The 17,101-nt window shown below is 40.6% G+C and overlaps 1 protein-coding gene across 1 annotated transcript in view; it reads right to left on the bottom strand.

Moving 5' to 3' along the window:
* LOC124619328 (protein numb) overlaps positions 1–17,101 on the bottom strand; it is a 238,225-nt gene that overhangs the window by 73,448 nt on the left and 147,676 nt on the right. Inside the window, exons 6-8 of the mRNA XM_047145637.1 lie at positions 15,268–15,408; positions 10,514–10,703; positions 9,048–9,278 (exon numbers count right to left, since the gene is read on the bottom strand). Of these exons, the coding sequence (XP_047001593.1) occupies positions 9,048–9,278; positions 10,514–10,703; positions 15,268–15,408 (562 nt within the window). The remainder of the gene's footprint in view (positions 1–9,047; positions 9,279–10,513; positions 10,704–15,267; positions 15,409–17,101) is intronic.

Here is a 17,101-nt window from a genome sequence, read left to right as displayed (position 1 = left end):
TTTGCCAAGGTAACCCCATTCCCGATGTCCAGGCGGAGCTTCAAGGAATTCTCAGAACCTTAGGCCCCCTGCAAAACCTTTCACCTGACTCCATCAACCTCCTGACCCCACCGACACCCCGCACCCCTACCTTCTACCTTCTTCCTAAAATCCACAAACCCAATCATCCCGGCCGCCCCATTGTAGCTGGTTACCAAGCCCCCACAGAACGTATCTCCGCCTACGTAGATCAACACCTTCAACCCATTACATGCAGTCTCCCATCCTTCATCAAGGACACCAACCACTTCCTTGAACGCCTGGAATCCTTACCCAATCTGTTACCCCCGGAAACCATCCTTGTAACCATTGATGCCACGTCCTTATACACTAATATTCCGCACGTCCAGGGCCTCGCTGCGATGGAGCATTTCCTTTCACGCCGATCACCTGCCACCCTACCTAAAACCTCTTTCCTCATCACCTTAGCCAGCTTCATCCTGACCCACAACTTCTTCACTTTTGAGGGCCAGACATACCAACAATTAAAGGGAACAGCCATGGGCACCAGGATGGCCCCCTCGTACGCCAACCTATTCATGGGTCGCTTAGAGGAAGCCTTCTTGGTTACCCAAGTCTGCCAACCCAAAGTTTGGTACAGATTTATTGATGACATCTTCATGATCTGGACTCACAGTGAAGAAGAACTCCAGAATTTCCTCTCCAACCTCAACTCCTTTGGTTCCATCAGTTTCACCTGGTCCTACTCCAAATCCCATGCCACTTTCCTTGACGTTGACCTCCACCTGTCCAATGGCCAACTTCACACGTCCGTCCACATCAAACCCACCAACAAGCAACAGTACCTCCATTATGACAGCTGCCACCCATTCCACATCAAACGGTCCCTTCCCTACAGCCTGGGTCTTCGTGGCAAACGAATCTGCTCCAGTCCGGAATCCCTGAATCATTACACCAACAACCTGAAAACAGCTTTCGCATCCCGCAACTACCCTCCCGACCTGGTACAGAAGCAAATAACCAGAGCCACTTCCTCGTCCCCTCAAACCCAGAATCCCCCACAGAAGAACCACAAAAGTGCCCCACTTGTGACAGGATACTTTCCGGGACTGGACCAGACTCTGAATGTGGCTCTCCAGCAGGGATACGACTTCCTCAAATCCTGCCCTGAAATGAGATCCATCCTTCATGAAATCCTCCCCACTCCGCCAAGAGTGTCTTTCCGCCGTCCACCTAACCTTCGTAACCTGTTAGTTCATCCCTATGAAATCCCCAAACCACCTTCCCTACCCTCTGGCTCCTATCCTTGTAACCGCCCCCGATGCAAAACCTGTCCCATGCACCCTCCCACCACCACCTACTCCAGTCCTGTAACCCGGAAGGTGTACACGATCAGAGGCAGAGCCACGTGTGAAAGCACCCACGTGATTTACCAACTGACCTGCCTACACTGTGATGCATTCTATGTGGGAATGACCAGCAACAAACTGTCCATTCGCATGAATGGACACAGGCAGACAGTGTTTGTTGGTAATGAGGATCACCCTGTGGCTAAACATGCCTTGGTGCACAGCCAGCACATCTTGGCACAGTGTTACACCGTCCGGGTTATCTGGATACTTCCCACCAACACCAACCTATCCGAACTCCGGAGATGGGAACTTGCCCTTCAGTATATCCTCTCTTCTCGTCATCCGCCAGGCCTCAATCTCCGCTAATTTCAAGTTGCCGCCACTCATACCTCACCTGTCTTTCAACAACTTCTTTGCCTCTACACTTCTGCCTCGACTGACATCTCTGCCCAAACTCTTTGTCTTTAAATATGTCTGCTTGTGTCTGTATGTGTGGATGGATATGTGCGTGTGTGCGAGTGTATACCTGTCCTTTTTTCCCCCTAAGGTAAGTCTTTCCGCTCCCGGGATTGGAATGACTCCTTACCCTCTCCCTTAAAACCCACATCCTTTCGTCTTTCCCTCTCCTTCCCTCTTTCCTGATGAGGCAACAGTTTGTTGCGAAAGCTTGAATTTTGTGTGTGTGTTTGTGTTTGTTTGTGTGTCTATCGACCTGCCAGCGCTTTTGTTCGGTAAGTCACCTCATCTTTGTTTTTATATATAAGTATCCATATTTATATGTAACACTGTTGTATTGTCATATTTCAAGCTTGTCAGCAGGCAATGGACCTAATAAAACAGGAAGTGTGATAGTCAATAGAAAAAACTGATATGGGTGAAAGTTTACAATTGTAAAAGCACCAACATTCCAGTAAACAAAGGCCTGCAAACCATGCAGCTGCAAGATGAACATGTGGTTACGACCTGCCACTGACTACATTTGAAATAGTGTCCCAGTCAGTAGAAATCTGTTTGAAATATAAACTTTTTGATAAAATTCCCATATAATTGGGCTCACTTTAATAAGACCTACAATACCACATCAGCAAGTTACATGCTGTAAGTACTGTACATTCATACCTGTTAATGCAGGTGTTATAAAGTGAAGTCTTTCATTTTGATGTAATAGTGAATTTATCTCTTCAGCAAGTTACGAATTCTTTCGAACACCCCTGGACCATTTCATAAACCTTGACATGACTGTATGATCTACTGCTTCAGTTTCTCAACTGTATTGATGGGAGTGGTGCACACTTTGCTTGCTTCCGATATGGCCCCAGACAGAAAAATTTATTGGATTGCGATCAAGTGATGTTGGTGGCCAAGCTACATTCCCTGCTCGACATATCCATCTTAAACTCTATTGGCACATAAGGCAGTGAACACTGGCAGCAAAACGTGCTGGCGTCATTATGCACGTACCAATTTCCTCAATAATGGGCTACGAGTGACATTTGGATCATATTAAACGGGGACTCGATTGTGAATTTTTCATACAATATCAGCTTTCACGGCCACTCTTGTCTTCACTTTAAACTTGCGGGAGGATAGTCTGTGATCAAGGTATAAAACTCTTCCCTGACGTTTTGTCTCTGACTGAGGCAGACACCCTCCGAGGTACAGCGGCGAACTGCAAAGAGAACTCGAGGAAGTGCTGATTATATAGGCAGCGCAGAGGAAGCCACTGTCCATCATGTGGTGTTGGCTATGAGACTGTCTTGGTAATGCCAACATTCTTGATTGAAAGTAATCAATTGTCACGCTTCTGGCGAAATGCTGACATCCAAATTTTGTCCAGTTTAACACCCTCCTCTTTCCTGTTAAAATTATTACGGTATTTATCAATCTCGATAACCTCTCTACACATGTGCACATAATAAGGTGAGGTTTTAGACACGATGCACGTCTTGCTGAATTTTATTTCATGATTACCTTCCTGGTAAACATGTTCTGCTATGATTAATTTATCCACGTGATCCAGGTGGCAAATCCTCTTATGTTCAACAAGATGGGTGTTCACACTTCTCTTTGTGGTACCGATATAAACCTGCCGTCAATTACAAGGAATTTTATATACCCCCCACCGCAGCCAAAGGATGCCATGCATCTTTTGCCAATCTTAAATATTCTTTTATTTTTCTGGTGGGTCTGAAAATAGTTTACACCCCATACTTGCTCAACACTTTCCCAATGCGATCTGTGACCTTACTAATGAACAGAAGAAAAGCCTTGCCGTTGGATGACTTTTTCCTCGTTGCTCCTGATCCTCTGCCTAGAGCAAAGTGCTCAATCTATCTCCTTGTAGAATAGCCATTCTTCACGAAAGTCGACTGTAGAAGCTCAATCTCATATTTTAAATAAACAGGTTCAGAAATTTTGTATGCCTCTTCTACCAAGGTTTTTATTACATCTGTTTTCTGTATAGGGTGGTGGTTTGAGTGTTTATACAAAACGATCAGTATGTGTAGCCTTTCTATACACCTTATGGCCCAAGGTTTAATCACAAACACATCCAGGAAATTCAGTTGCCCATTACTCTCTGTCTCCATAGTAAATTGGATTTTCGGATTAATCCTGTTTATATGTGTCAGGAATGCATCCAACTCCTCTGCTCCTGTGTCCATTCTACGAAAATGTCATCAACATAGTGATACCATCTGGCTTGTCTCTTACTGGCCGTCTGCAACGCCCGTTGTTCAAAAACCTTCACAAACAAGTTAGCTACAGCAGGACTAAGACGACTGCCCATAGCCATCCCGTCAATCTGTTCATAAATCCCACTACTGTACTGAGAACACATTGTGGTGAGGCAATGTCAGAATTTTTCATTTCAAATACTTTTGTACTACCTAGGGCAATGACATTAGTGGCAGCTCACAGGTCAACACTCAATTATTCTGCAAACACCTCATGTTCATTGGAAAATTTTTGCTTCTGTTATTGCACATTTTCAACCATGTCAGTTTCCACTATTACGAGTAATTATGATAAACCCTTCATATGGTTGGCAGCTAATAGCTGTGGAAGCATTAGGTTAATTAGACCAAGGCAATATAGCATTACTACCAACTTTATAAAATACCAACTTTATAAAAAAATTAGAGAGAACAAGCAAAAAAGTCATTTCAATTTATGCTAATTGAACCATTATTAGAGAACCAGCTAGCTTTCACTCCAGCAGGTCATGCTGTTGTCATATTCTGATTTCACACTAATATAACAGGTCATTCAATAAAGAACTGGATTTTTTTAAAAGAATCCATTACAAGAATGGAATGCAACACCTATTTATTCGTCAACATAATGATGTCGTCGTCCCCCCCCCCCCCCCCTCCACCCAAGTTCTACACATTTATGTCAGCAATGGATAAGCTTCTCAATTCCACATGCAAAGAATTCTTGGGAGCGTTTGGGTAACCAGTTACGAATTGCTGTCTGGACTCATCATCAGAAGACCTTGAGCCACTAACAGCTGCTTTTAGTAAATTAAAAATGCTCCCAGCTTTCATCTCCTGTTACAACACAGTGAGGAAATGCCTCCCCTTCAGCCTTATACCGCCGAAAAGCTCTCTGCACACATCCATTGGCCTGCACACATCCATTTGCCTTTCTTTCACTTCTGATAGAAAATGTTTTGGAACGCAACTCACACACACTTTCTTGAACATTAGTATGTCATGAACAATATGGTGAGCTGATCCACCACTAATGTTCATTGTTGGTGCACAAAACTCACCATAAACGCCTGTTTTCCTATCTTAACGCATCAACTCTCGCAATGCTGTTCTCTGTGACTACACAGGCAGAGCATCCTGGGCATTGCAAATCTTGAACATTTGTTACACCATCTGAATTTATCTGCCCATTAGCACACTTGTGTTCAACCGCCTGGACTTTCTCATAATCAGCAAACATTGTGCTGCCATCTGACAGTGAATTTTGATTGGTTTCAAACGTTCCAGCTAACAAAAATATGACGACGCTCCACTGCTTCACTATGATGCAAACATGAAATGGTGCTGTCACCTTGTTTCCCCACCATCCCATTTGTGAGGCAGGTGTGCCTGGGCATTCCGATGATAATTCAATGACACCACCAAAAATACACACACACACACACACACACACACACACACACACACACACACACACACACACACACGGAATGGACCTCGCAGAAGATAGATACGAACAAAAGCAGGGCACAGGTATGGCTTTCATTGATCTTGTAGCAGCCTACAATACAATCAATCTCAAGAAATGAATAACGAAAGTACACAATGTCATAAAGGATTAACGAGTGGTAAAATTCATTCAGAGTTTATTACAAAAGAGATGATTCTTTGTTATCCACATAACAAGAAAGGAGCCAATGGTGGATACAGAAAAACAGCCTTCTGCAACGAAGTGTTCTTGCTCCACTGCTGTTTAACACACATGCCAATGACTAGCCAATCAAACAGGACACTTGTTCTTTTATATCTGCAGAAGATGCAGTCATCACCATGCACGATAAAACTTTGAAGGGGAGTAAAATAAACTAAATGTAGCACTCAGGAGCTTAGCTATTTATTACAACACTCATCTAATGTCCAACCCCGAAGAAACACAAGTGTGTACTTTCACTTTGTGCCACAGAGGCAAAGAAGGAAGTTAATGAAATACATTATGGATATTTGCCACTTACACTGTGCTAACATGATAAACCTGGGAATCAAGCTTGATTGCATCATTACCTATATAGAACACTGTGTAAGTACAAAAATGAAAGTATGCACCTGGAACAATGCAACACAAAAGCTGACAAATGGCAGACAGAAAGCACAACCCAGAGTCCATATGTCTACTTTGTCTTTGTCAAACAACTGAAACTCCAGGTTGGAATAACAACAATTTAAGGAATAGGATAGCTTGCTACTCACCATAGAAATGACCCATTGAGTCGCAGACAGGTACAACGAAAAGACTGTTACACATGCAGTTACTGGTCACAGCCTTCCTCAACAAAGAAAACAGACACCTTCACAAAAGCAAACACACCTCAAGCACACTTGGCCGCCACCGCCGCTACTACCAGCTCTGACCAGAGCCCCAAACGGAGCTGCCAGATTTGTTTTGCTGCGGAAAGCTTTGGCCAATAGCTGCTAGTGTACAGTGCTATCATTGTGCCCATCTGCAACTCAGTGGGTCATCTTTACAGTTAGTAGCAATCTATCCTATTCCTTATACTGTTTCTTTGTTGTGTGTTTTTCCACTGTGGAGTACATTGTCAACTATGTACATTACAACAAATAACAAGACTATTTGAGCTGCTATTTTGTGGATTAATTTTGGATATCTGAAAGCCTTGGTGAATACCATTTTCATTACAATGAGATACATTATGGTAATATTAAATGTTTTTTGTGTGTTGGCTCTGTTATGGTAACTAAGTTTTTTGAAAAGTAATGCCAACTCCTTTTTATATGTAAATTGTTAGAGCTTTTTAAATAAAACAAATCTTAACAACATTCTACATCTTTATTCTTCATGGTCACATAATTATTTCTGAACATGGTCACCCTGGCCGAACACATTTCTCCCAATGAGAGACCAGTTTGTTGATAACGTCAATGAAGAATGTTTGGCTTTGTTGAAGGAGCCACTACCTCAGTTCTGCTTGTACCACTTCATCACTGTCAAAGTGAAGTCCTAGACAGTACTTTTGGAAACAGGCGGGCCAAGTTGGGACTACATGGAGAATGACTGATGACAAACTTAAGTCATCAGGTTTTTCAAATGTCACAGCCTCGTGCGTGGTCTGGTATTGTCCTGCTGAAGGAGAGAGTGCTCCATGTGTGGACAAACTCTTCAAATACGTAACTCTGTTACAACATGCTGTTTCTCTTGGATAAACTTAGTTACATTACACACTACCATGTTACAAGCTATAATTCTGAGCCCTACCATGGCAGAGGGCTGCAAATATGTGGGCACGAAGAATAAAAATGTAGAATGTTACTAACATTTGTGTTATTTGAAAACCCTTTAGAGCTTTCACATAAAAAATTTGGAGACATTACTTATAAGCATTCTCTTGCAGAGTTTTACTTCATAATTTTGTTGTTTCTATTGTATGATTCCTGAACAAGAATGAATAATCATATCTATGAATGCTGAATTCTTGACATTTTTGCTTGCATCTGTAACAAGCAGTCAGTTACATCTGGAAATATCCACATCCATCTCAGTTTATTTCCCGAGTTTTTTATTAGTTCATATAGAAATACAGCTCTCATGTTTAGTCAATGGTTTATTAGCATTGCTGCATATAGGCTATACATCGTATCCCTGAGGGAATGGCCAGTATTCAAGGATATAACAGGAAGGATCATTTGAAAGGGGGGGGGGGGGGGGGGACATTTAGTCAACATGGGCTCTAAAATGCATATTTTAAGAGCTTTGAGCACTTGTTCAGTAGAAGAGGTGTGTTGCACAGTAGCAAAGATGAACAAGTGCTCATTGCTCTTAAGGTATGTATTTTAGAGCCCATGTTTACCAGACCTTTTTACTTAGAATTATCATTTCTGTAACATCCCTGAACATTGACCATTTCTGCTGCGACAACCTGTGTTGGTTCAGGAATTGTGTGTGGAAAGAACTGGAACAGTAACAATACAGACACTATATCATTCCTTGCATTATTTTAAAAATAGTTGACTGCTCATGGCCATTCTTAACATACTGAAACTTAAAATATTTTTTCTGTTCTCCGTTTTAACCTTTTGCAGGGGGAAAGCAAATGCTAACACAACAAACAATGTTGACACCAAATGGTGTGTAATCATACAGTAGAGCACTTGCCTGCGAAAGGCAAATGTCCCGAGTTCAAGTCTCGGTCCGGCGCACAGTTTTAATGTGCCAGGAAGTTTCATACCTTGTAGCTTACAAAATTATGCAATGTCAAGAAACAATGTCAAAGCCAACTTCTTTCCAATCAAGATGTCAAATTAGAAATATTGTTTTTCAGTCAGACACTCCTGGATAAAAAAAAACTGTCTCTTAATGTGTACCACAATCAAGTAAATAAAAATAACACTCAAGAAAATTGAAAATAAAAGTAATTCCCAAGAAAATTGATAACTAAAGTCCAATATATCCCAGTAATAATCATTCACACAAGACACCCATAACAACAACAACAACCACCCCATTCATTAAAAATGTGTGTAAATGGCTTGTTGCTCCTCTTTTCATCACTAACCTTACAAAATTTAATAATAAAATTATAAACAGCCGACCAGTTGCAATGGATAAAGAATACATGGATGTTGCAGAGCTCTGCAACATCCATGTATTAATTTATATTTACGTGACAAACCCTATTTCTAGGGCTATATTTTAATTTTGACAAATGGATCTATGCATTTGTAAAAACGGCGATGATACATCAGTCCATACTAATGTAAAATTGCCACCTTCTGAAGAAGACAAATTTAAATTTGTTGAAACCTAGGTAAAGAATTCTTTATCCATTGCAACTGGTCGGCTGTTTATTATTTTATTACGTGGAACCGTTGCTGTTGCGCAGCTATGTTTAAAATACTAAAATTTAATAATTTAATACATTTTTTTGTGCACAGAATTATTGGTTGGAGCTGATAATCAAGTTCCTACCTGCAGCAGGGGGAGGTCTGCGGAGATCACACCCTTCCAAACTGAGGGAACGCTGCCTTTCAAGCGTCGACGGGAGGTCACCATAACGCAATGACATTTGCCGCTTGAAAGGTGATGACTGAGCCAACTGCCCAAAACCACGGAATGATCCTTGCCGCTGCAGCATCGAAGGGGTAGCATGGGGTCTTTCAATAGCATATGGGTTAAATGCTGGACGCACTGGAGGTGGTTCTATACAAACAGACAACAACAATTAAATTAACAGGATTGTAGTACAGTTTGGCTCAACACAAAGAGGTTTGGCCTCTAGCTCTGTTATCGATTGATCTCTTTGTTTATTAAGTTTAATTTTTTACATCTTTCTCTTTCTGACAGTAAACTTACATTAACAGTGCTGTGACCGGCCACACGCAAACAGATGGCAAAACAATGTAATTGAACCATCCCTATAAACTGTAATGTGTATCCTGTAAACTGAAAACAACAACAGTGTGTAACTTCCACACTTCTCTCTCTTTCAGGAGTTACTGACAAACATTAGTTACTGTCAACAGGCAAGAGAACTGCAAATTATCTGACATAAAATAGCTGATTTCTACAATACTGTTCATCACAATAGTTACATTGCAGAAAGATATTAAAAATTAATAACATGAAATCAAATTTGGGACATTCTCTTATTGTTAGTTTACATCACACCCACCTTCAAATTATCAATTTATATATTTATTTATTTCATTCAATGATCACACAGACTTTTCCCCCTTAATTTTCTAGTTTACCTGGTATGTCCTTGTCCTAATTTCTTTACAATCTCCCTTAAAGTGTTCTGAAGTAACATTCAATTAGTAAGCCTCTGCCCCATCCCCAAAATGAAGTCTTCCACTGTTCTCCGATTCCGCTTTGGATTCTATCAGTATTTTTTTTTACCACATTGTGCAGGAGTAAAACTATGGACTAACTTCACCTGAAACCACCTTCCTCTACATCTACTAGCCCCATTCTTGTATAAATCTCCTAGAACAAGCTTCCTCTTTTCCTTTTTATGCCTTCCTTCCCAGAAACCTTACACACCTACTTCATTCACACCCATCACAAACTTTATCTGTTCAAAGGTTTGGACAAACATGTCAATTAAATTAAAATGCACAAGTGAGTTATATTTAAGATAATATTGCGGAAAGTTGTTGAGTGATCTGAAGTCAATCTCAATTCATTTTCAATCAATTCTTCCGTACAATGGCAATGACATTTACAAAACAAAGTGCACTATGCTGTATCTCACTCAAAACAAATATGAGGTGACAGTCAGCTCCTGAACATCTGTATCAGTACTTCAGATGACAATGTCTCCAAAATGCTGCCTTTTATTAATGCCTATTCAAAGATTAGCACCTACAAATTTTCAGTTGGACTATTTCTTAGATGACACAGTCACAATCACAATGGTCAAAAAACTAACTTACCAGAGGGCTTCAGTTCCTGAGGGTCCTGGAGACGTTCTGTTAATGAAGCTTGCCGAAAGCTTCCAGAACGTGTGAAAGTGGAGTTCTTAGGATCAAAGGTCATGGTTACCCCACATTCTTTATCTCTCTTCTGTTTCCGTTCCAAACAAGCTGCAAAAGCACAGCCAACAGCATGGCTGAGCCGTTCTCCCTAAAACCACATATAGTTATGAATTGTTTATGAAACAAAATATTTTAAGTATTAGCTGCTAGCCACATACGTTCCTAACTTATTTAAAAACTAAACATTTCAAGTTCTTGGGAGGTCATCTACAGGCAAGCAACGACTGCTCTCTCCCCCCCCCCCTCTTCCCCTCCCCCCTCCCTCTCACACACACACACACACACACACACACACACACACACACACACACACACACACGGATAGCACTAAAAGAACAATTTCACTCTACATGCAGGTAACAGTAGTGCTCTTCTATATCTCCCCCTTCTTTAAACTCTTCAAGCCACTTCACCAACACAGTACGCTTGAAGAACACTTCTTGTTCTTTCCTTTGAAGTAGTACTTCAGCTGTCCAAGGGTTTGTCGTAGGCTCCTTGTACACCTATATCACTTCTGCCTTCCCACCAGCATTCTTTCACTGGTAACACAATATGAGTATTCCCATCTAAAAAGCTGCTACATTAGCTGTATGCAGATACTTTTATCCTTGTGTAAACTTGGTAGGACTGTTGTCTAACGACAGAGTATAGTCAACTTTTGAATATGTTGGCAGTCTGCTAATAAACAATGAAAACCTTCATATAAATTCATGGTCCTACTGACAGCTGGTGTGTGTGAAATACTGTAAAAGTTCCCACTTCTTCTCTTGTCATCCTGTCAAGGACAGCCTCACAAATGTTATAGGCACAAAGAATTTTGTGACAGATTACTTGTATTAAATCTTAGCGCACTTGCCACATCGATTCTTTATGAAAACACAATCTTTTTTGACAAAATACACCACTGTCATAGCTACTGACTGCCGAAGTAGTAACACAATCATATAAACACGGATGATTGTGTAGTAACAGTGTGACTGAAAATTACATAGCACTAATTATGATCATTGTCACGTATTATACACGACATTCATGTTATGTCTCTCAGTATCAACTGCCTGCTTGCACACAAAGCTGAGAGCAAAGGCAGCATCTGTATTCAAGTTGTTGACACACATTCTAAAGCAGAATTTGTGACTAGTTGCTCCAAGGCAACAAAGGCTGTTTAGTCTTCCAATAACATGTGATATTAGGAACAAATTTAAAATTTGTAGAATTCCTTGTTAAATGTAGAAGTGGGCCTGATGGTCATTACCTTGCCAGGATTAATAAATAAAATACACACAGAAGACAGACCAGTCAACTTTTTAATATGATGGCAGTCTGCTAATAAACAGTGAACACCCTCATTAATTCATGGTCCTACTGACAGTTGGTGTGCGTGAAATACAGAACTGTCTCTCCAACATATAAACTGGTCAAATATTTAACAAAATTAATGGTGCCTATATTTCTACGTGACAGATGGAATGACAACGGTTTCACCATTACCACTAGTTATGACCAATTTTTCTCATGGAGACATTGCGTTAACTGTGCTCACCTTTTCCCATCCTGCTTTTATCTTTACCTTTATGATTTGACCTAAACATTACAATTCCCAGTAGACGTCAATCGGTTTTGCTCTGTAACTAAAAGATTTTAAGATAATTATACTTTTACCATTTATTCCCAATGGTGGGCAATTAACTGCTTCTCACAGAAAGGAATTTTACTCTCTCTCTCTCTCTCTCTCTCTCTCTCTCTCTCACTACTTCTGTTCATCAGCAACGATAAATTTAATACAATGTTGCGTGTACAATTGTTGCGCATATGTCTGTTGTTACAACAATTTGACTAGTAACTATAACAGATCGGTATCACCGTAGTGGCCTGTCTGAAAATGAAATTGAAGTATTGGCTGCTCACAGATGTTAAAGTCAGATATATTGTGAATGGTTTTTCTTGCTTGGGAAAAGATGAGACGAGACATGCAGATACTAGCCAGGGAGAACACATTATGCTATGTTCCGCAGAACCTTACTTACAAAAGGGGAGAAATATTATATCAGGAGCTTCTTTAGTTCTCTCAAGTTGGCAAACAAGCTTAAAAAGAGGGATACAAGCACCATTGGCACTTTGAACAGGAGTAGAAAGCAAGTGCCATCATCAGTGAGAAAAGGACAGGATGTACTTCATTCAAGCATTATTTACAATGCCAATGGCATTACTCTAACATTTTGCCAATGGAAGACTAAGAAAAATGGGTTGCTTCTTAGTTCTACGAACTCCAGTGTAACAGTTATGAGCCTGCAGAAAAGAAAATTCCTTAAACAAGCAATTTGTATAACACCAAATTTGGCATCGACGTGGTAGATCGCTGGCCTGTATATTTTTTGTACAATATTCTAGTTCTGGTCACACCTTGTACTCATTGATAACTGGCTTTACCATCGCTCAACGATTTTTCGTAATGAAAACTTAGTTGAGATAATGGTAATAATCAGGAATTCTCACCCACAGCAATTCTGTACTTCGCCCTTTTTGATTGCCAAGACAGAGGAGAAGGAACTTCTTGCCAAGTAGTACTGTGCAAGCAAAACAAAACTAGAGAGAGCTGTTTGACATACACAAAATTTGCATGTGGTTAATACGTTAATATGAAAAAAGGTTTGAAGCATTTGAGATGTGGATGTGGAGGAGAATGGAGAGAACAAGCTGGATGGAAAGAGTGAGTAATGAAAGATTATTGGAAAGAGTTGGTGAGAGAAGATGTCTGCTGAAGGTTTAAGAGAAAGGCAAAAGAACTGTTTCGGACATTCATTGAGAAAGGGAGTGCTTGCTAGCAGATGCTTTGAAAGGATTTGTTTGTGGGAGAAGACAGAGGAAGAAGGAGATACAAGATTATACACAAGGGAAGAGGAAATTATGCAGACCTGAAGAGGATGGCAGAAGACCGGACAGCCTGGAGAACTACCATGTGAAAACCTGCCTTTTTGCAGAACACTGATCATGATGAATATGTAACCAAAACGATATGCAGAAATAGCAACTGAGATTCTCTTAATACACAGAGTTGTTGGTAGAGATGTGTCTAGTAAAACACTACTTATTTGTGACAGGCTAAAAGCATAATTAGTGAACAGCTAAGTAATTCTTAAGGTAACATGTCACCTGTCATTATATGATGTACAAAACAAATGATGAAAATGTAAGCAATTACTCGTATATGGACCTTGTAATGTTGTGTCCCTTATTTTTGTATGGTGAGCCCATATAAACAATACACATGGGGGGAGGGAGGGGGAAGGAATGAGTCATTAAAATGCCTCTCTCTCTCTCTCTCTCTCTCTCTCTCTCTCTCTCTCTCACTCTGTGTGTGTGTGTGTGTGTGTGTGTGGGGGGGGGGGGGGGGGGGGGGGGGGGGGGGGGGCTCGACACCACCTATATGTGGTGAGTAGTGATCTATCCTTTCCATTATACTGTTGTTATTCTGTCCTGGACTTTCCATTGTTTAAAAATAATAAAAAGCAAAATTAAAGACAGTAAATATGAAGTACCATTGCATTCTGTACACAGAAGCAGCAATTTAAAATGTGATAAAAACCTTAATGGTCAACTGAGCTCCATTGGGCATTGTAGTGTTAAGGCAAGGAAACATTCCAGAAATTCACTGATCACATGAACTGCATATATCAAACATAATGTTTACCGTGGAAATGGAGAAGCAAGGGAAGCTACCCTTCTTAGATGTTATAGAAAGCTAGGCAAACTGACTGGGCCACTTAGTATATCATAAACCGTCCCACATGGATTTATGTTGCAAAGGGCTCAGTTTTCATTCACTATCCAAAAGAAAGCTGTGCTTGAAGCTCTGATTCATACAGAAAAAAGAGAATCAGACAAAACAGTCAATCAAAGCGACAAGATCAGCACATGAGGTTCCTCGTGTTCTGTGAAGCATCATCATCAAGCAGAACTGGTCGAATCTTACATAAAATTGTATTTTGGACTCCAAAGAAAATCAAAGAGCTATTGCGCCCTGTGAAGGATAGTGAAGACCTCAGGAGTTCCATGTGATTGCAGGATTCCATAAGAAAATGGTAGCAGCTATATGGGATGTTCTACTCTAACTGTTTGTGAGTACAGTACTGAACATCAGCAGCACATCAAGTACAGATACCCAAAAAAATCCACAATTGACAAAGACAGCCTTACAAATAAACAAAACCTCTTGTTTCAGCAGATACCAATTCCAGTCTATGCTTCAACCTACTGGGATTCGGTCATCAAAGAGGATGTGGGAATTAGAACGTGTGTTAACACGTTTAACAGAGATACAGGATAAGCAGGGAGCAATGTGTGGAAGCAGGCTCTCAACACCAAGAGGCTGTCCCCAAGTATTTCCCACGATATGTATCCTGATGGAAACAGAGACGTTGAAGATGAGATGACGTATCATCGTTGATGTCAGTGTAATCTCGGGTCACAATGAGCTCTACAACATCAATGTCATTTACATCTGTGCAATTCTTTTACTTGACAGTCCTTACCACATGATGAAAACACGAATACTGTAAAAAGCACGGATTTCCGTAAATAATTAGTGCAACACACGCACCGAGAACAAGTGTTGTCTTAATGATGTAACACTTCACAATAAAATTACTTACCGATTCTTTAAGGGCCAAGAAGCCATGACACATCCAGCGACGAGTTGTCCCATCACGGCAAATGTAACTAAATCCTTTCTCATGATTGCGATCAGGGGCGCAAAAGGAAACTTTCTCAATTGTCTGATCCACAATGAGCCCCTGAAATAGAGAACTGCTTTTAGTATGATACACAATAACATATATGGTAGCTAGGAGTTGAGAAAGTAAAAACATGTTATCTTCTGACTGAAATGTGTTTTGGTATTAGAAACAAAAGTGACTGTACAATAACAGCTGACTGAGTGGATCCAAACCTTCCAAGTGCAGAATACCTATTTCTTCAAAGTCAGGTTCCTGTGAATGACCCAATACAGCAGCTTTCCTTTAAAGCAGAACAAAAATTTCACACTCTCCTTTTATTGTGTAAGCAATATCAGGAGCCTATAAAATAACAATGTGATTATTACAAAAATACAGTGTTCCCCACAGTATTGAACATCTGTCACAGTTTTTATCAGAAAACAAGACTGAGGTTTTACTGGTATCATTCACCAATGATTGGAAACTGAAAATTATAATACTACAAAAAGTAAAAGAAAGTTTTTTACTTGATATATCAGAAAAACCTGATTCATAGCTGATCTTTTCTTGTACATCTGGACAAGCAAAAAACCAAGTATGGCTAGCAATGCGCACTGCACCTGGTCTATGCAACGAAGACTCACAGTTCTGGGACTGAACACTGCCACCAAAGCTAACCTGTGACATTTCTGCATTCCTATGCACGAAGGAGAACACAAAGAACTAAATGAGAATTAGGGGCAAGTGTCATCTTCCCTCTTCCAATCATCACTCAACATTTAACACTGACTCAGAATTTGAAAGTTGCTAAATGCATATACATAAGACATGCTGCCTTATGATGATGTAACAGGTGGGCAAGGCTAAGAAAAGGAAACTTCGACATGCAAATGTTTTAAGGGTTCTATTGAGATTAGCAGATGCAGTCCTCATAACAGTAACATCATAGTCCTACCAGTGATGTGATTCATGCAGTCAAACTTTTAGTGCTGATGAGGAAGACATTGTTCTTAATATGACCACATCAGTGGAGACATTTCTGGATGTGTCAGCTGTGTGTTCAGTACATTTTCTGAACTTTTAAACAGCCTCTTTAAGAACGAGCACAGTGCGCAGGTGTTAAAGGAAGGAAGAAACTGAAGATGGAGATAGGCATATCAAATTGAGGGCTATTACAAAAAAATGTGTTTCAACACAACCTCACAAGCATATCCACGTTAGGCACAGCCTCCTCTGCGAGCAGCTCAAATGTGCAGTTTTCCCGTCAACCTATCAATAAGCCTGCCTCAGTAATGACTATGACCACACAAATGGTTTCGTGGATGATCCTACATTTAATTAAATTTGTTTCCATTTACTGCACTTTTCTGTATTGGCAGAGTCAGTACTGACAGGGGATGTCCCCAAGGGCAGGACCAACTTATTGAACCATTCATCAAAATGGAGCCTCATTTGAAAATAACTGACAAAACAGAATTCCGCGTGATGCTTTTACAGCCTTAAAAACAAGTTTTTGTCCAGAGGAGGAGGAGGAGGAGGAGGAGGAGGAGATTAATGTTTAACGTCCCGTCGACAACGAGGTCATTAGAGACGGAGCGCAAGCTCGGGTGAGGGAAGGATGGGGAAGGAAAACGGCCGTGCCCTTTCAAAGGAACCATCCCGGCATTTGCCTGAAGCAATTTAGGGAAATCACGGAAAACCTAAATCAGGATGGCCGGAGACGGGATTGAACCGTCGTCCTCCCGAATGCGAGTCCAGTGTGCTAACCACT

This window comes from Schistocerca americana, chromosome 6 (genome assembly GCF_021461395.2).
Source record: "Schistocerca americana isolate TAMUIC-IGC-003095 chromosome 6, iqSchAmer2.1, whole genome shotgun sequence".
NCBI lineage: Eukaryota > Metazoa > Arthropoda > Insecta > Orthoptera > Acrididae > Schistocerca > Schistocerca americana.
This window is presented reverse-complemented; position numbering and strand designations above follow the sequence as displayed.